Source organism: Sturnira hondurensis, unplaced genomic scaffold (assembly GCF_014824575.4).
Source record: "Sturnira hondurensis isolate 20B ecotype Veracruz unplaced genomic scaffold, ASM1482457v3 Scaffold0024805, whole genome shotgun sequence".
NCBI lineage: Eukaryota > Metazoa > Chordata > Mammalia > Chiroptera > Phyllostomidae > Sturnira > Sturnira hondurensis.
In genome coordinates, this window is record NW_028097436.1 from 3,984,189 (window position 1) to 4,006,389 (window position 22,201).

The window sequence follows — 22,201 nt, forward strand, 5'->3', positions numbered from 1 at the left end:
AACCAAGGGGAAAAAAACCCCTGTCTTTTAAAGATTCTGATAATACTTCATATTTAAAAGTTAATAGTGGATTCAACTCTATAGACTTAAAAGGAATGTTTCCATAAATTTCAATGCTAATTAAAATCATATACATGCTACAATATATTCATATCCTTAAAATAAAAACCACTTTTTACTTAAAAAATAAATTTAAGTTATTTTTTTAAATTTATTTATTTATCTTTAGAGGGGAAGGGAATGAGAGAGGGAGAGTATGGTTGCCTCTGGTGTGTCCCCTGCCGGGAACTGGTCTACAACCCAGGCATGTACCCCGACTGGGAATCAAGCCGCGATAGTCTGGTTCACAGGCCTGCGCTCAATCCACTGAGCTACACCAGCCAGGGGAAAATTTAAGTTATTAATGAAGAGCACTTACTAAATAATTTTCCAAATGATTCCCTTTTTGATTTTTCAGCTTCATATAATTGCTTCCCATCTTTGACTAAAGCACCGGCCCACTAAAAGGAGGAAAGTTTATGTTATTATTGCACAACAATCCATTAAAACTGATACACAATTAAAACAATAAAACTTGCATACCTCCCTGTAGTGTTTTATGAACATCTTTCTCCTTACAACTTCAACAACAGCTAAGCAGTACATCTGAGGAACTGTACTAAGAGCTTCAACAATTTTGACTCTTTCTAAGAGCTCTACTACGAGGCGAAGCAAAGCTTGCAATTTCTCTCCATCTTGATCAGCATGAAGCATTACAAAGCAACACCACCTATAAAATGAAATTGAGACATACAAACTCTATAAAAATAATCTAATGCCAAGTTAGTCAATTAAGTATTTCAATATAGTGATAATAAAAATATGCCACCACTTGGGAGAAATTAAGTAACATCAACTCTAAACATCCTAAATTAGAAATAACAAAATAACACTTACTTCAGTCTTACATGTAGATTAGTTGCTAGTTCTTGTTTGGCAGTGGTACACTTCTGTTTAATATCCAACAGTTTTCTATGATTTTGCAACATAATCATCAACTGATTTGCATGACTGAGGCATAAATCAGGTAATACAGACGCATCCTTCAAGTTTTCAGCTCTCATCTGATTAGCTAAAAATCCCTTTGAGAAAAAATATTTCAAAAGAATTAAATTTGTTTCATGACAGACGTGAATATTCTTTTGGAAGGAAAATCTTTATGTTAACAAAGAACTGTGCTACTTTCAAACAAAATTTTAAGGGCTACTTTTTTTTATTGTGGTACATGTGGACACAGGAAAAGGTTCAGTGTTTTTTTAAAAAATCTATGCTTATCTAATTCACTTCCATATTCATGCTAGAAAAAAATTAAACCCAGGAAAAGACAGAAACTTGTCGAAGGACACATTTAATAGCCAAATTAGAACTAGAAATTATATGTCTAGACTCCTACTACACATGGGTCAGAGCATAAGTATTAAATAAAATACGGTCACTGATTTTAAGCCATGAAAAAGAGTAACTGATTTAATCTTGGCCAATGATATTCAAGAATATATTGTACACTTATCCAAATGAAAAACAACAATTAATTGACTTTGTACTTTTTATTTCTGGCCTATATTTTGTTCAACTGACAGATGAGATAGTTTGTGCCATCTTTAGAACAATAATTTAACACTGCGATTTTATAATACATTTTATTATTTGGTAGGAAAATATACTATTTTTCTTAGCTATGAAATATATTTTCACAAGTGAAATTTACATCATTTTCTTAAATAGGGAAAGGATTGTTTTTAGGCTATAAATTAATTTAGACAAATGTGTCATATTTGAAAGTCGTCTTTTGTACACACAACCAGACAAACTAAACCCAACAGCAGGCACTTAAAAAATGTCCAAAAGGGCCCTGGCTGGTGTAGCACAGTGGACTGAACCTGGGCTCAGAACCAAAGAGTCGCTGGTTCGATTACCAGTCAGGGCACATGACTGTGTTGCAGGCCAGGTCCCCAGTGGGGGCCATGTGAGAAGCAACCACACACTGACGTTTCTCTCCCTCTCTTCCCCCTTCTCTAAAAATAAATAAATAAAATCTTTTAAAAAATGTCCAAAGAGGATATACAGAAGATGGCGGCCAAGTAGGTGGAAGCTGAGTCTGATTGCTCTTGCCCCAAACTCTGATTCTTGGCTTATCTTCTGACAAAAATGTTGAATGATCAACAGAATCCCAGCTGATAAAAAGTTTGGAAGCCAAACAGTACAGAAGACATTTCACAAAGGGTAGTAAGATTTTACACGTGGAAGGGGAAACACCCCCTTTGTGGAGCCTGCAGCTGCAGAAAGACTAGTCAGAAATTGTAGCTTCATGGTTCCCTCCCAGGGCAGGGAACCCCCAGACCTGGGCCAGGAGTAAATTGAGAGGATATGTGAAGTTGCGAAGATCCAAGCTACACACACACACACACAGTGAGCAGCAGGTCCATAGTTGCAGCATCAAACACCAACTGGGAGAGTGACAGAAAGAGAGGCACTCTATCTTCCAAAAGGATCAGGGGCCACACCTGGGTTGGGAGGAGACAGGCCACGGCCACCCATGACTGTGAGATACTTTTGGTTTTTGGAGAGGCAGTGTGCATGAAAAATTGGACAATAACTTGGTATTGTAGTCAGTGTGCCACAGAGAGAATTTTTTAAATGGGAGCTAAAATGTGCCTGCAAGCAAAGGGACAAGGCTGAAAGTATAGTTTGCTCCCGCTGAATAGAGCTGGACAGGGAGATTAGAAAGTTTCACAGCAAAGGGATTTCTGGACCCCAGCCCAGTGGGGATAGTGAGACGGGCCTACAAAAAACAGAGTTGGGGACTGTCTATCGTGAGGCTAATGGGCTGGAAATTAGGCAAGAGTTGAGCACCAGAGATTATTTATAGCCAGGCAGAACCCCTTCCCTAGCAGAGTTCAAATCTCTGGGAAGGATGTACTCAGACCCCACCTCCTGCAGGACTGCCAGCACTGCATCCAACAGGGAAGCTTTGCAGAACAGGTAGGACAGGCTCAAGAACCCCCCGTGCATATCTGCAGGAGAAAGATAGGAAGAAAAATGCTAAAGGGCCCATTTGTACAAAATACACTGGCTCCTAGAGCCCTTATTCCACTGAGGCCAGCAAGGCAGGGAGATCAGAAATAGATGCAGCAAGGGGGAATCAGGGCACCACCCAGCCTGGGCCAGCACACACAGCTGCCATCAGCCAGAAGTGGGAAAGAGCTGATCTCTTACACAGAAGGGCCCCTCCCTTCAAACGGACAGCTAGTTCATTAGAAACTATACATTAGTAGAAACAAGCTGAGGCAGACTAAGATGGGTGACGCAGGGGCAGGGGAACACACCTACAGTTTTTCCAAGACTGAACAGTGCCTCCCAGGGAAAAGCCAAGGGTCCCACCCTTCAGATCTCAATAAAAGCCCCCTCTAGAGGCAGGTGAAGGTGATACATGTACTGCTGCCAGAGTTGGATGGCCCAGAAGACAGAAGGCAAAAACATGAAACTCTGCTTTGATGAGTTCTACCTCATTCTTCTTCAAAATTTGTTATTTTTTCTTTCATACGGTCTTTTAACTTCATTACTTTTTCTTCAATTGTATCCCAACAATTGTCTTTTACTATTTATTGTAAATAAATTGTATCCCAACAATTGTCTTTTACTATTTATTGTCTTTTACTAATTCACTATTGTCTTTTACTTTTATTCTTTTTATTTAGATTTTTATATTAATTTCAAATCTCACATGTACCCTTCCTTGCCTTCCTCCATCTTGCTTTCTTCCTACCCTTTTTTTCATTTTCTTATTTTTTGTTTTAAATTTTACTTTCCCCCTTTATAAGCATTGTCCCTATTCTTTACTCTACTATTTCTCCTCCCTCTATTCTCTCACAATGATTTTTACTTACTTTAGTTCACATTTTTTTTCCCTTTCTTATAATAATCTTACTTTCTTTCCAACTTTATTAATCATTATTTGTTTGGTGCGGATATTGCAGCTATTCCTATTTTTCTTTAACTTTATTCCTATTCACTATATTTTTATTTCAAATCTCAGAGGTTACTCACCCTTACTTCATTTTCCCTTCGTCCTAGAATTGCTTACTTGAGTTTGAAATTTTGTTTTTTCCCCTCTCTTAGCCTAGTTTCTACTCCTGAATTGTATTATTTCTCCTCCCTCTATCCTCTCAAAATCATTTTTCTTTATTACAATAGACATTTCATATTCTTTCTTCTCTTTCTTATAATACTTATTCTTATTTCACCTTTATTAATTTTTGCTCATCTATCAGTTATTGGCCCTGTTATGATTTTTCTTTCACTTTGTTCCCATTGGTTCACTGTTTTTTTTTTACTTTATTTCAAACCTCATATTATATTCTTCCTTTTCTTACTCTATTTTGCCATCAGCCTTCCCTTTTTTACTTACATATTTATATTTTACTTTCTCCCTTTCTATGCCTTGTTTCTGTTCCCTACTGTTATTATTTCTCCTCCCCCTTCCTTCTCAAAATCCCTTTTCTCTCCTTTAGTCATCTCACACTCTTTTTTCCTACCTAATAATAATCTTAGTCTTTTCCCACCTTTATTAATATTCAATCATTTCTATTGATATTCCTGATATGGTTGGAGGTGGATATTTCTACTGGCATGGATTTTGGTTTCCTGGGTAGTTTTGTGTTGTTTTGCCAGCAACTATACAATGCCATACAAGATGTGGTGGGGCTGTGACAGTCAGCCAGCCAGAGGTGAGAACCCACCAACAAATGAGCCATGAATAATTGAAGTCCAAGTTCAACAAGGGGGCCCACATAAACTGAATAAAGGATATCCCTAGATTATCCAGATCAGGAGATCAAAGAGACTGTACCATTGAGTCCCACAGAACTCCTATCACAGAAGGCCACCCCATGAAGACAGGCAGTCAAAGCAGAGCAATGTGAAATGCAGAAACAAAGTCACCTAAAATGGGGAGACAAAGAAACAACCCCCAATCAAAGGTTAAGGAAGAACCCCCAGAAAAAGAGATAACTGAAATTGAGGCCAGCAATCTATCAGACATAGAATTCAAAATAATGGTTATGAGGATGCTCAAGGAACTCAGTGAGAACTACAAGGAACTTTATGGGAGCTATAAGGAACTTAGTGGGAATTACATCAGCATGAAAAAGGGCATAGAAACTATAAAAAAGAGCCAGGAGGAAAAGATGAATATAATATCCAAAATAAAGAATACAATAAAAGAAATTAAAAGCAGGCTAAATGAAGAAAAGCAATCAAGCAAGCTGGAAGGTAGAAAAAAACACCCAGACAGAGCAACAAAACAAAAAATATTAAAAATTAATAAGGATGGTTTAAGGAAGTTTCAGAACAACATTTGCATCACAGGAATACCAGAAGAATAAAAGGAGCAAGGGATACAAAACCTGTCTAAAAATATAATGACAGAAAACTTCTCTAACTTGATGAGGAAAAAGTCATGCAAGTTTAGGAAACACAGAGGGTCTCAATCAAGATGAACCCTAACAACCCCACTCCAAGGAACATCATAATTAAAGTGGCCAAATTTAAAGACAACAAGAGAATCTTAAAGGCAGCAAGGAAACAGCTAGTAACATACAAGGGAGATCTGATAAGGCTATCAACTGATTTCTCAACAGAATCACTATAATCAAGAAGGGAATGGCAAGAAATATTCCAAGCAATGAAAAGCAAAGGCCTGCAACAAAGATTATTCTATCTAACAAGGCTCTGACTTAAAACGCAAGGTAAAATAAAGAGCTTCCAAGACAAAAGAAGGCTAAAAGGGTACATCTCGACCACGCCAGCACTGCAAGAGATGCTAAAGGGATTACTTTAAAATAGAGAGAAAAAAGAGGAACACAGGTACAAAGGAAAAAATGGCAATGAACAAGTCAATGGCAAAGATAACCTTAAATGTAAAAGGATTAAAAGTTCCAATAAAAAGACATAAGGTAGCTGAGTGGGTAAGAAAACACAATTTGAATATATATATTGTCTACAAGAGACTCACCTCAGAACTAAAGATCTACACAGGCTAAAAGTAAAGGGCTGGAAAAAATATTCGAAGCAAAAGACATGGAAAAAAACACAAAAACAAACAACTGGGGTACCAACACTCTATCAGACAAAAGAGACTTGAAAACAAAGACCATAACAAGAGACAAAGAAGGTCACTATAATACATAAGGGAGTACTCCACTAAGAGGATATAACCCCTGGAAATATACACGCAGCCAACACAGGAGCACCTAAATGCATAAGAAAAACTCAGATGACAGTAATAAGGAGATTGACAGAAATACAGTCATTGTAGGAGATTTTAACACCCCACTGTCAACAATGGATAGATCTTACAAGCAAAGAATCAAAAAGGATATTGTGGCATTGAACAATACTCTAGATCAAATGGACCTACTGATACTTAGAGAACATTTCACAACAAAAAAGCAAAGCACACATTCTTTTAAAAACACAAATGGATCATCTTCAAAGATAGAACACATGGTAGGACATAAAACAAGCCTTAACAACTCAAGAAAAATGAAATCATATCAACCAGCTTCTTTGATCACAATGACTTGAAACTAGTAAACAACCTAAGGCAAAAACTCGAAAACATTCAAATAGACAGGGAGACTGAATAACATGATATTAAATAATGAATGATTTTAATAATAAAATTGAGAGAAATTTAAAAATATCTGGAAACAAATGAAAATGAACACAGAACAAACCCAAACCTATGGTACATAGTGAAGGCAGTTATGAGAGGGAAGTTCATAGCAATACAGGCCTAGCTAAAGAAGATAAAAAAAATCTCAAATAAACACCTTAACCCTACATCTAAAAGTACTAGAGGAAAAACAACAAAGCCCAGAGCAAGTAGAAGGAAGGAAACAATCAAGATCAGGGCAGAATTAAATGACATAGAGACTAAAAAAAAAAAAAAATCAAAGAATCAATGTATTGTGGTTCTTTGAAATCACAAAGAACCAGGAGCTGGTTCTTTGAAAACATAAACAAAATTGAAAACCTTTTGCCAGACTCATGAAGAATAAAAGAAAGAGGACCCAAATAAATACAACCAGAAATGAAAAAGGAGATGTAACAACCAATACCACAGAAAAACAAAGGACTTTAAGAAATTACTAGAACTATATGCTAAGAAACTGGACAAACTAGGCAAAAAGGACAAATTTCTGGAAACATACAATCTCCCAAAACTGAAACAAGAAGAACCAGAAAGCCTGAACAGTCTGGTAACTAACAAAATTGAAGCAATAATAAAAAAAAACCTCCCAGCACACAAAATCGCTGGACCAGATGCCTTCACAGGTGAATTTTACTAAACATTCAAAAAAGAACTAACACCTATACTCAAGTTATTCCAAAAAAAAAAAAAAAAATGCAAGAAGCAGGAAGACACTCAAACTCGTTTCATGAGGCCAATATTGCTCTAATTCCAAAACCAGGTAAAGATACAAGAAAGTAAGAAAATTACATGTCAATATCTCTGATGAACATAATGCTAAAAAAATCCTCAACAAAATAATGGCAATCCAGATCCAGCAATACATTAAATGGATCATACACCATGACCACTGGGATTTATCCCAGGGATGCAAGGATGGTATAAAATATTCGGAAAGCAATAAATGTAATACATTGCATAAACAAAATGAAAGACAAAAATCAAATGATCTTATCAGTAGATCCTGAAAAATCATTTTACAAAATACAGCACCCATTTATGATAAAAACACTCAGCAAAGTTGGAATAGAGGGAGCATAACTCAACATAATAAAGGCCATATACAGGAAACCTACTGGCAACATCATACTCAATGGGCAAAAACTAAAAGCGTCTCCACTAAGATTAGGAACAAGGCAGGAGTGCCCACTTTCACCGCTCTTATTCAACACAGTATTAGCTGTTCTACCCACAGCTATTTGACAAGAAAAAGAAATAAAAGTCATCCAAATTGGAAAGGAAGAAATAAAACTGTTACTATTCACAGACAGTATGATAGTATACATAGAAAACAGTATGTTCTCCATCAAAAAACTCCTCGACCTAGTAAGTGAATTTGGCACAGTAACAGTATATAAAGTCAATATTCAGAAATCAATGGCATTCTTGTACACCAACAATGAATTATCAGAAAGAGAAGCTAAGAAAAAAATCCCATTTACTATAATAAAAAAATAAAGTACCTAGAAAAATAAATTTAACCAAGGATGTAAAAGATCTATACTCAAAAAATTATAGAACACTGAAGAAAGATACTGAAGAATATACAAATAAAAGGATTTGTATACTGTGTTCATGGATTAGAAGAATTAACATCAAAATGCATACTACTCAAAGCAATCTATAGATTCAACATAATCCATATTAAAATATCAATGGCATACTTCACAGACATAGAACAAATATTCTAAAAGTTTATATGGAACCATAAAAGACCCCAAATAGCCTCAGCAATTCTGAAAAAGAAGAACAAAGTTAGAAGGATCATAATACCTGATATTAAACTGTAATTCAAGGCCATTCTAATCAAGATAGTCTGGTACTGGCATAAGAACAGACATGTAGATCAATGGTACAGAACAGAGAGCCCAGAAATATACCCATGTCTCTAAGGTCAATTAATAGCTGACAAAGAAGACATCTGCATAAAATGGAGTAAATATAGTTTCTTCAATAAATGGTGTTGGGAAAACTAAACTGGTACATTAAAAACAAACAAACAAACAAAAAAACTAGACCACCAACCTATACCATACACCAGAATAAACTCAAAACAGATAAAGGACTTAAAATTTTAGTCATACCATAAAAGTCCTAGCAGAAAACATAGGCAATAAAACCTTATGTAGCAATATTTTTGCCAACGTATCTCCTAAGGCAAGGGAAATAAAGGAAAAAAATAAACATATGGAACTACATCGAATTAAGGAGCTTCTCTAGGCTAGAGCATCATCACCAAAATGAAAAGGTAATTAACTGTACGGGAGAACATATTTGCCAATGAAACATCAGACAAGTGTTTAATCTCCAACATATATAAAGAACTCATATGACCTAACATCCAGAAGACAAACAACCCAATTAAAAAATGAGCAAAAGACCTAAATAGACACTTCTCCAAGGAGGACATATAGATGGTCCATAGACAGTATTTTAAAATGCTCAACATCAGTAGCCATCAGAGACATGCGACTTAAAAACACCATGAGATCTCAGCTCACACCTGTAAGAATGGCTATCATTATTAAACCAACAACAAAAAGAAGTGCTGATGAGGACACTGAAAAAAGGGAGTGGAACCCTTGTACACTGTTGGTGAGAATGCAGACTGGTGCAGCCACTGTGGAAAATAGTATGGAATTTCCTCAAAAAATTAATAATGGAACTGCCTTACATCCCAGCAACTCCACTGCTGGGAATATACCCCAAGAATCCTGATACACCAATTCCAAAGAATTAATGCACCCCTATGTTCACAGCAGTGCTATTTGCAATAGCTCTAAGTGTTAGAAACAGCCCATCGGTAGATGAGTGGATTAAAAAAAAACTGCGGTACATTTATACAATGTAAATGTACTATGCAGCAGAAAGAAAGAAGGAAGCCTGACCTTTTGGAACAGCGTGGATGGAACTAGAGAGCATTATGCTAAGCAAAATAAGCCAGGCTGTGAAAGAGAAATACCATATGACCTCACTTATAACTGGAATGTAATGAACAAAATAATGAGAGAAAAAGAAACAGAGACATGGAAAAATGGAACAGACTGACAGCTGTAGTAGGGGAAAGAAGGGGGAATGGTGAAAGGTAGGGGAGGGATTAGTCAAAGGACACCTGTGAATGACACATGGACAATGAAAAGGGGATTGACTATGGGCTCCAGGGGTGGGGTGCAAGGAGGGGGGCACAAGGGGAAAAAAACTAGAACTGTAATGAATAAACAATTTTAAAAAATTTTAAAACATACAACCACTATGGAAAATAGTATGGAATTTTCTAAGAAAACTGAAAAGGGATCTACCTTTTGACACAGCAATTTCACTGCTAGGATTATATCCTAAGAACCTTAAAACACCAATCCAAAGAACCTATGCACCCCCAATGTTCATAGCAGCACAATTTACAATAGTCAACTGTTGGAAGCAACCTAGGTGCCCATCAGTAAATGAATGAATCAAAAAACTATGGTACCTTTAGACAATGGAATTCTACGCAGCAGAAAGAAAGAAAGAAGGAACTTCTACCCTTTGCAACAGCATGGATGGAACTGGAAAGCATTATGCTAAGCCAAATAAGCCAGGCAGTAAAAGGCAAATACCATATGATCTCACCTTTGACCAGAGGGGAGAGGGGAGGGAATTTCAAGGGAAAAGGGGAAGGGTTAAAGGAGCAAGTATAAAGGACACGTGCACAAAAAAATAGCAGGGTGTGGGGGGGTGGAAATAGGAGAAAGGTGGGGAGAGCTGGGGGGTGTTGGCTGGGATGGGAGTAAAAGATAGAAAATTGTATTTGAACAATTAAAATTTTAAAAATAATTAAAAATTAAAAATTAAAAAAACTGCCCAAAGAGGTTAACATTTCTTTAATAACTTCTTAATGATGTTATTACTAAATATTTTTATTGTGTTTATACATGCTCTTTTCTTACTTAATTTACTAATTAATATGTTATAAAAGATTTAGTATTTGCACATCCACCTGACATACTTGCAATCATAAACAATTATCCTTCTAGGGATTTAACCACACTCATCAGCAAAGACAGTAAGTGTTCCTTCCTACTTTCTAGTACTTCTTTCTCTCCTTTCATTTCATGCTTTTCTAAATATCATGAAAATATGTAAATTTAAACATGTACTTAAAATTAAGTCAAAATAGTTTATATATAAAAAATAAGACAATTTCAATAGTATTAATACCTTACTTTACTTTCAACATGTCATATACTCAAGTGTGGCTATACTTTTTCTGTGATTTAATCCATTTAGAAATAACGTACTGTTTTTATCTTCTTTATCAAAGTCTTCATAGATTTTGAATTACTTTTTACTGAATCCAAAAGAAAATACAAAAGCAATCCCAAATCTAAATTCTAGACTATTAATAAAGAATTTCATGAATTAACATCATCAAAATGTCTGTATTACCCAAAGCAATTTACAGATTTAATGCAATACCTGTTAAATTACCAATGACATACTTCACAGACATTGAACAAACATTTCAAAAATTTATATGGAACCACGAATGACCCCGAATAGCAGCTGCAATTTTGAGAAAGAAGAACAAAGTAGGAGGGATCACAATATCTGATACCAAACTGTATTATAAGACCACTATAATCAAAACAGGCTGGTACTGGCATAAAAATAGGCATACAGACCAATGGAACAGAACAGAGAACCCAGAAATAAACCCAAGTCTCTATAGTCAACTAATATTCAACAAAGGGGGCAACAACATAAAATGGACTAAAAATAGCCTCTTCAACAAATGGTGTTGGGAGAACTGGACAGCTACGTGCAAAAAAATGAAACTTGACCACCAACTTACACCATACACCAAAATAAATTCAAGGTAAATAAAAGACTTAAATATAAGCTGCAATACCATTAAAGTCCTAGAGGAGAACATTGGCAGGAAAATCTCAAGATATTTCACGCAGCAACATTTTTACTGATATGTCCCCTAGAGCAAGGGACATAAAGGAAAGAATAAACAAATGGGATCTCATCAAAATTAAAAGCTTTTGCACGGCTAAAGGAAACAGTATTAAAATAAAAAGACAACCAACTGTATGGGAAACACATATTTGCCAAGGATACCTCAGACAAGGCTTTAATCTCCAAAATAAACAAAGAACTGACACAACTCCACTCTAAGAAGACAAGCAATCCAATTAAATTAATCCAATTAAAAAGTGGGCAAAGGACTTGAATAGACATTTCTCCAAGGAGGACATACAGGGGATCCAGAGACATGTGAAAAGATGCTGGATATCCCTAGCTATCAGAGAGATGCAAATTAAAACCACAATGAGATACCACTTTACACCAGTCAGAATGGCCATCATGAACAAAGCAACAAACAAGTGCTGGAGAGATTGTGGGGAAAAGGGGACCCTAGTTTACTGTTGGTGGGATTGCAGACTGGTACAACCATTATGGAAAACAGTATGGTATTTTCTCAGAAAACTAAAATTGGACCTGCCTTTTGACCCAGCAATTCCACTGCTGGGATTGTATCCTAAGAACCCTAAAACACCAATCCCAAAGAACATATGCACCCCAATGTTCATAGCAGCACAATTTACAACAGCCAAGAGTTGGAAGCAACCTAGGTGCCCATCAGTAAATGAATGGATCCAAGAACTATGGTACATATACACAGTGGAATTCTATGCAGCAGAAAGAAGGAACTCCTACCCTTTTCAACAGCATGGATGGAACTGGAAAGCATTATGCTGAGTGAAATAAGTCAGGCGGTGAAAGACAAACACCATATCACCTCACCTTTAACAGGAAACTAAACAACAAAACAAACAAGCAAGCAAAATATAATCATAGACACTGAAATAGAGATCAGGCAGACAATGGCCAGAGGGGAGAGGGGAGGGAATTTCAAGGTACAAGGGGAAGGATTCACAGGAACTAATATAAAGGACACATGGACAACAACTAAAGGGGGGGGGTGGAAATGGGAGGGAGGTGGGGAGCACTGGGGGATGGGCTGGGATGGGAGTAAAAGACAGAAATCTATACTTAAACAACAATCAAATTTTTTAAAAAAAGACAAAAAAAAAAACCCTTAAAAAAAAAGAATTTCCTGACACAAAAAGCACAGATTTTTAAAAGTACAGCATACTAGAGAAAACACACCTGATTGAATCAAGACCACAAAATCAGAAAAGCATCTTGTGGAAGTGTGTCAGTTAAAAAACTCTGCCTATGTAAATCCCCCAGCAGCCCAACACATAAAGATATATGAGTAAAAAGTTGCTCCAATGACCATTCACCACCTAACTTCAATACGTTATCCCCCATTTCTCATGAGTCCCTTGAAAATAATCTTATTGTACCCAATTTCTCTAACAGCCTGATTCACTCAGGCAAGCCCAGATAAAATCCATCTATTTTAGTGCTTCACTTTCTATTTTACTATACTGCTCCCAATATATAACCAGGTTACCAAGATGATTTCTAAATACACTCATATTAAGTATTGTTCATAGGTATATCAAGAAATACTAACTTAAGAATAATTAAATGAGTATTTGTCTCTCAAAGTCTAAAAGGACTATACTAATTCAGGTATCAAAATCAAAACAAAGCAAAATACTTTGAAAAATTATCTTCATTTAGGATAAGGTATTCTAAAGGTTAAATTCTACGAGCTACTAGTATAGTTTAAAACACTGGCAAAAGCTGCAAATAAATTAGGGGGAAGGAGAGAAGACATTTAGACAGAATACTCATATTATCACAAGACATAAAAAATTAGTTTTTTAAATTTCCACAGGACCATTACAGGAGATGCTACTAAGTTTCATTTCAGTTTGTTTTCCCTAAGGTTTAACAGTCGAGACCTGAAATGAAAAGAAAACAAGAAAGTCTCTAATTTTAAGAAATGCTTCTATTATTTTGAGAAAATAAAAATGTACTATTATTCCCTTTGTCATAACAACTATACCTCCAGAGAAATTATTTATCCTTGTATGACAAAAGCTCCATTTGATGAATCCAATGAAGATTTGAGGATAACATCAGAAATAGATGTTTTTTAAAAATGTAATCAAATGTAAATCCATTCCAATTGTATTAGAAAAATTTAATAATACTTTTTAAAAACCAAGAAATTTGCAAGAACAAAAAAGAGAGAAAATATCTAAGATAAGAGAACTGGAACTCCCGTTTTATTCAATTTAAAAAACAACTTGAATATATAAAGAATATATAATTGAATATATTAAAAATCTGGCAATTTTAAAAGAATGATAAATTCTTAATATTAATTATTAAAAATGGCTAATATATATATGACTACATCAAAATTAAAAACTTCTGTATAACAATTGTACTACTGTCAACAAAGAGACAGTACCTATATTATTTATAACAGGCAAAGGATTACCCATCATGTGTAATAAATTCTTGTGGTTCGCAGGCCCGTGCTCAATCCAATGAGCTACACCAGCCAGGGCCTGTAATAAATTCTTATAAAAACACTAGGGTAAAGAAAATTTGGTAAATGACAATTCAGAGAAAATACATGGTAAATTGATCTTCTCATGAATTATTAGGAATGTTGACTAAGTTTTGGATAATACCTATGGAAGGTATTATAACATCATCAGTTAATATTTAAAACATGCAAATACCCTATTTTAGCAATTCTTATTGGAGACTGTACTTAAATACTAATATAATATTGAATGCCAACTATAATAAAAAACCCAAAAAACTAAAGCTCAAAAAAGGAAACACTAGAATATGCACACAAAGATGGATATACTGGGATATTAAAACAATGTTTGTAATAAGGACAAATGGAAATAACACAAGTGACCATCAAAAGCAGTACAGTTAAATAAACCGATTCTTTCAATGGAGGGTGAAAAGAGACTGACACTGGAGAAGTACCCAAGATCAACAATTCAGAGTTCTACCATGAGTGATGGTAGACTATAATGTAAAGGTAGTACAGACCAGCTTTCCTGTGGCATTAGTCATTACATATCCAAGAAAGCAGTAAAGGAGTCAGACATATTGATGGCGCTAGGATTTAGGAGGAGGAGAGAACACAAAGAGTGAGTGAGGCACCTAGAAATGCTCTGTACTAGAGACAACTCCTGATTCCTGAAGAAGAGCACAAGGGTAAGATTAAGATTAGCAATTCTTCCCCTAGTTCCTCAGGGAGCTAGGAAAAAAAAAAAAAGATCAGAGACCAGTGCCATGCAAGGAAAATGACAATGGAACACACTTTGCTTTAATACCCCCCAAAAGTTATATCCTAAGAAATAAGCAGATTAGCCATCACAAGGTCTGGAAAACCAGCTTCCCATCTAAATCTTTGAAACTGGATTTAGAGTGACCTAAGATTAAAATCACTTCTACCATATGCAAAACAAACAAACAACAACAACCACAAAAAAACCAGAAAACAAATTCTCTCTAGAAGAAAATGTCTTCTGTCCTCCTTCGTATTCCTGATTTTTCTTATCAAAACTAATTAGGCTCCTGAAAAGGCAAAACCACATGAATCTCTTATAAGAAACATAGATACACAGGCACAGATAACAGAGTTAACAAATAATAGTCTTTAAATTATTATATGCTTAATATAATCAAAGAGATAATGGATAAGACTAAATGTCTTGGTAGATAATTTGAAACTACACATACAAAAGAATGAAATTTAAAATGTAGAGCTAAAAATAAAAAACAAAAATATTAAATCAATAAATGAGTTTATCAGCTATTCATGGCTAAAAAAGTCTGAAAATTAATCTGATGTTAGATAAAAAAGAAAATAGAACAAAGTGCAGAGATACATAATGACAACTCAGAACACAAGGGTAAGTAGGAAAAAAACAAGATAAAAGGTCTAATACATGTGTAATTTAAATCAATAAAGGAGAAGAGAAAGCTTAGGACAAAGGCAACATGTGAAGAGAAACTAATGGAAAGCCACACAATGAAGTAGTGCTACAAGCCCAATGAAGAAATACAGAGAAAGCCACACCTTGTCCTATCATATTAAACTGTTGAAAAGCAAACCACAGGTAAAAGTACCAACAGCCTAGCATTCTATACCAAAACATATTCAGAAATAAAGGTGATTTAAAGAGATTTTTTCAAATGAATAAAACTGAATTTGCCACTAAAAAGAAATAAAAGATATTTTAATGTATATTAGCCTTTAACATATCAAGTATTACTTAAAAGAAAAAAGGTAATATGATGAATAGAATAAAAATAACACTTTTTAAATAAAAATAATCTAAAAGGCAACAGCAGAGACTAAAAAGAACACAGTATTAAAAGAAAAACAGATTATACACAAGAAATGACTGATTTAAAGACAACTATTCAGTATTTACAACAAATAAGTGGACTAAAAGATTTCTTAACATATTTTCAAGCTATTACAACCTTGATTCCCAAACTTGACACATAACAAATGAAAACTACATATAATTCAGTTTACCAATGTTAATCTAAATCCAGATATACATAAAAAACAATATATTATGACTCACAGAATTAATTCCACAAATTCAAATATAGTTCAAGATTAGAATTTAAATTTAACTTTCCTAATCCAATTAAGGGTTTCCACTGAAACAAGAAGGAAAAAACCTATCACAAACATTAAAATTGTGAAATGTTGGCCATTTTCTATTTTCTATAGATCAGGAGCTAAACAAAGACAGGCATGACTGTAGTTAACACTGCATTGGTGCTACTACAGTATTTTTTTTTTAGCACTGACTGGAGGGAGCACTGGTGTTCCTTCCAGTCAATGCCAAAAGACAGAACAAAGAATTCAGTTCAAACTAAGGTGGCTGAACCCTAAACCAAGGGAGAAAAGGAGAGGTTATGGAAATCATGATAAATTCAATGAGTAAATTATATATTTGCCCCCATCATACTGATTACTCACTCATATGTTCTAATGAAAAGAGACATTTATACAATTGGAAAAGCATGTTGAAATGTCAACTCTTTTTGTTAGAGGCTGTTTTGCCAGAGGACTTGCCAGCACGGGTAGAGGACAAAGCTGTGATGAACTAAAAGTGACTAGCATTGAGAGAAAATGTCTAGGTTAATCCCTTTTTTCCGGTCATAAAAGCCTAAATATTAGTAAATTCTTTAAGATTTCATACATTCCTTCTGTCCTTTACAAATTATATTTATTCTTTTTATTTCTTTTTAGTTTTTTAACAGGAGAGTAGAAGGTATTCAAATGTATAGTACAATGATTGCTTTGTATATTCTTTCAACACATTTTTTTCCCAGCTGCTTCATGGTTTTATCTTTCAGTTGTCATCTAACATAACCTAAGCTCATTGTTAAGAACATGACTTATTTATTATATATGGGAACAGTAATATTGTATTAACAATATTCAAGGATGAAGCAGAAACATGGTACATACAAATTAATACTACATATAAAATACTTATAGAGAAAAGCTACAAATTCTTTTTCCTGAGAGAAGTTTGCAATAAGTACCTGAGCAAGTTCTTTCTGCTCATTCACCAGTCGGCCACAGCTAGCAATCATCTGATCCAGGGCATACAGCCGATCTTCGAGTCCTTTAATGGCTTTCATATTCTGATTATCAAGTTTGGCAATAGTTTGACGGCATTCTACTATAAATGGTCGAATAATCCTTGGATCAAGCTAGATGACAAGAACACACATATGAATAAACTTTCATCGAATACTTTAAATTATATTTTCATAATATTTTGGTAACAACTTCAAAGAAATATTTAGGAATCTAAGTTGTATTTTCAGCAAAAAGTCAAAAACAGGACAATTATGTTAATAAAACACAAGTATTACTGATTATATTGGAATACATAATTAGGAATATATAGTTCCAGGAATAACACTTTTCAATCAATGCCACAAATTATTCCATTGCCAATATCTCAAAGAAAACATTCTTTTCAAGGTCTAAGGAAGTAAAGCAGAGTGAAAAACTAAAACACAGTTTTTTGGTCATTGACTGTCTTATTAGTCCAACTTCTCTCTAAAACATAACATCTTCGAACTTGCCTCCCTTCTGGAGCTCCCTTAGTTCTCAATACCTAGCTCCTCAAAAAACTGGATCAACTCCATTTTCCCTCTTCTCTTGAAAGACATAATTTACACTGGCAGTCTTTTTGTATGCACTCTCCATAAAAAAAACATTTGGCCAAAGATCATCAATGACCTCATTTCACTTGAGGCTCCCTATACATTTAGCACTGAAGACATTTTCCAAACTTTCGAAGCTTTTGGGCATTATCTTAGGGGTTCCTTCATAGTACCCTCCTGGTTCCTTTTCCTATCTAATGCATACATAGAGATGAACCAGGATTTAATGCTCAGCCCATTTTTACTTTTCTTTGTATGACTTAAGCATAACTTCTGTGGCACTAACTCCCAACATTTTTTGAATTCCTGACCCTTACAAATTTTCGGCCTGTTTTTGACTGCTTGGTAATATCTATGTGTGGATATCAACATGATACCTCCTATTACAAACTCATTATAGTTGTTTCCTGGGGAAATCCCTAAATGGCTCCCTTCTGTACATAATGACTTCCAAAATACACAGAATGCAATAAAGCTTCAGTGATTTGGTACCAATAATTCCTCCCAGGCCTACCCTCTCTTGAATCTGCATTGCCTAGTTTATGCAGACAAACCCTCTGTTTATCTAGCTCTGATCTTTGTTCACCCTGATTGTCCCACTTAGCTTTTTTTTTAAGATCATTGTTGCCTCTCTGTAAGGACAGTCAAATATAAGTTTTGTGTAGTGTCTGGCACACGGAGAACATAAGAAAGCAGTTAAAACCAAACTAGTCTATTGTTATCACCAAGAATCCAGTGTAATCAGTAAGAGGCCAAATTGTAACATCACAAAAAAGTTAACAGATATTATTTAAATATAGGCAGCACTTGCTTTGAACTAAAACTTGTGCATATGCAAACATTTTCTCCCTTTTCTCAATTTAATGGTAACTGAGTACAGTGTGTACACATTTCCAATCCAAGGTACTGCATACACCAAAGACGTTAGGGTGATGAAAGACTTAAAAAGATTACTAAAACAGATTCAAATTTTTGACTTGGGCAAAATCACAACTATACATAGAATTAACATAGCAACACTTTAAAGAAGAAAAAAAGCAAATAAAAGCAGGGCTCCTAATGTCTCATTTCATAATTCACTGTGCATATAACACAACTCCACTGACAGGTACTGAAGAATATTCAGTGAAACATTAAATACGCATTACACACATTAATTAATAATTGTTCAGCAAATTTTCAATATTGAACATAGTGCTACACTAATTTTATACAACTGGGCTTTTTGCTTACATCTACAAAGGTTAACATTATTGTTGTCAGAGAAGACAAGAAACTACACAAATTTTCTTACCCTCTCCATTTTTCCACCTCACCTCTAAACCTATCTCCACTGTAATAGAGCAAACAATAATATTCAAATAATACTCCACAAAGACAAGATTCAATAAATTGTGCTTGCACTATTCTGGATAGCTTAGAAATGAACTAAATGTACATGTTTCCAATTATTAGAACACTACAATCTAAGAAAATGCATGAGTAACAAATCTAAATTTTTCTTGATATATGAGTGTGGAACACTAAATTGTTCAAGACATAAGCACCTAAGATTTCTGCCAAGATGGAGGTGTAGGTGGAAACTTGTGCCTTCTCCCACAACCAAGTTTGAATACAACAAAGGTTTAGTAAACAAAGACACAGCCAACGAACAGAAAATTGAACTATACAGAAGTCCAACAACAATGAACCGTTCAACTAGGACTGGTAAGAGGGGCAGAGCCAGCAGCGGAGCAGGGTCAGGCAGGAAAGATCCCCCGACCCAGGTGCACAGGCAGCCGGGGTAGCAGCGCAGACCCAGTGAGGGTGCAGGGCAGGCTGACTGCAGTCACACATTTGCACGCAGATAAACCAGCAGAGGAGTGAGCAGTGAGATGGACCACGCAGGCCCCAGCAGGCGAACCCAGTGAGTGCGTAAGGCGGCGGACCGTGGTTGCACTTTCGCACGCAGTAGGACAGACCCAGCGGCCCTGGTGGTGGGAGGCGGCAGAGAGGACTGCCATTGCTTTCCCTTGACCCACCCCTACATACAGCGTCACAACCCAGCAACTGAGTTGCCCCGCCCTGGTGAACACCTAGGGCACGCTCCTCATACATAACAGGCACGAACAGTCCAAAATATGGCTCAAGAAGAACTCAAAGTCCCAGAGCCGATAACTCTAAGCGAAAAAGAAATAGCCAACTTATCAGATGCACAGTTCAAAACACCGGTGATCAGGATGCTCACAGAACTGGTTGATTATAGTCACAAACTAGAGGAACATATGAAGGCTAAACTAATTGAAATGAAGCGAAAGGCACAGGAAACCAATACTGACAGGAAGGAAACTAAGGCTCAAATCAAGGGAGTGGACCAGAAGGAAGAAAAAAATGATCAAACAGAAAAGAATGAAGAAATGAGAATTCAAAAAAATGAGGAGAGGCTTAGGAACCTCCAGGACATCTTTAAACGTTCCAACATCCGGATTATAGGGGTACCAGAAAAGAAACAGCCACAAGTAGAAAACTTATTTGAACAAATAATAAAGGAGAACTTCCCCAGTCTGGCAAAGGAAATAGACTTCCAGGAAATCCAGGAAGCTCAGAGAGTGCCAAAGACATTGGACCCAAGAAGGAACACACCAAGGCACATCATAATTACATTAGCCAAGACTAAAATGAAGGAGAGAATTCTAGAAGCAGCAAGAGAAGGGGACAGTCACCTACAAAGGACTTCCCACCAGACTGTCAGCAGATTTCTCAAAAGAGACCTAGGAAGTATTCCAAGTCATGAAATCCAAAGACCTACAGCCAAGATTGCTTTATCCAGCAAAACTTTCATTTAGAATGGAAGGACAGATAAAGTGCTTCTCAGATAAGATCAAATTCAAGGAGTTCATCATTACCAAACCTTTATTATATGAAATGTTAAAGGGACTTATCTAAGAAAAAGAAGATGAAAAATATGAACAGTGTAAGGACAACAAACTCACAGTTATTAACAACCACACCTAAAACAAAAGCAAACCAAGAGGACAGCTAGATCAGGAGTGGTACCATAGAAATGAAGAACACATGGAGGGTTAGCAACAGGGGAGTGGGAGGAGGAGAAAGGGGAGAAGGTACAGAAAATAGCATAGACAGTAGGTAGAAAATAGATAGGGGGGGAGGGCAAGAATAGTATGGGAAATATAGAATCTAAAGAACTTGAGACACCTGGTCAGAAACTAAAGGGGAGAATGGTGGGGGAGGGGTGTGCAGGGTGGAGGGGAATGAAGGGGGGAATAGAACAACTGTAATGGTATCATCAATAAAATATATTTTATTAAAAAAAAGACATGAGCACCTATCAGTCCACACAAATAGTAAAAACAGAGGGTTCAAAAGACTTATTATGAATGACAGAAGTAATAAATAAATGGCAGTGCCAGTCCTTATGACTCCAAATCTTATGCAAATTCCATAATACCTATGTCTTGACTCATTTCTTTGAGCACGTAGGCCAGTGCTCAATCCAGGAAGCCACACCAGCCAGACTGACTAATTTCTTAAAAAAGAGATTTGATTTTGGCATTTGAAAATATGTGACAAAACTGCTAAAATTGGGATTAGTCTGTAATAGCTTTAAATAAAATTTGCTTTTATAAAAGAATATCAAACCTTGATAAATTTTTTGATTCACTGGCAAGTAGCATTACCAATATCAGATAGTCAAGTCAGTTGTTTTTAGAAAACAACACAATGTGACATGAAAAGAAGGCATCTCTGATGAAAGATATCCCATACTCAGTTTAGTCAATCTTTAGAAATGGCACAAGTGGTATCAAAAATAAATTCATGAAACTAATGAGGAGAAAAATATTAATCTCATAAAAACATCACAGCAAAGTACTACTATGGGGTAAATCCCATTAACAGATCATCCATACTGAGTAAAATCAGAAATATATATAAACAAATTCTTCAAAATGGATTTCCATTGTTTTTGAGCAAATAATAATACATTTAAAATCTACTGGGCATGTGCAATTGAGAGCACTACATTATAGGTGTTGTTTTAAGTCATGTTAACTAATTTAATAACAAATAAGCATAATCAAATAAAAGTTCGTGTATTTTTAAGATTTCATTTATTTATTTTCAAAGAGAGGAGATCGGAGGGAGAAAAAGGAGAAACATTTCTGTGTAAGACAAACTGTAATCTGTTGCCTCTTGCACACCCCCAACTGGGGATCTGGCCTGCAAACCAGGCACATGACCTGACAGGAAACTGAATGGATGACC

General features: G+C 35.6%; 1 protein-coding gene across 5 annotated transcripts in view; it reads right to left on the minus strand.

The window, feature by feature from the left end:
* The window catches only part of RB1CC1 (RB1 inducible coiled-coil 1), a 104,008-nt gene that overhangs the window by 41,072 nt on the left and 40,735 nt on the right, over positions 1-22,201 (minus strand). For all 5 annotated transcript variants that reach the window (XM_037038663.1, XM_037038661.1, XM_037038659.1 and 2 more), the window contains 4 exons: positions 17,306-17,476; positions 937-1,121; positions 583-769; positions 419-500 (listed from right to left, as the gene is read on the minus strand). In XM_037038663.1, the coding sequence (XP_036894558.1) occupies positions 419-500; positions 583-769; positions 937-1,121; positions 17,306-17,476 (625 nt within the window). The remainder of the gene's footprint in view (positions 1-418; positions 501-582; positions 770-936; positions 1,122-17,305; positions 17,477-22,201) is intronic.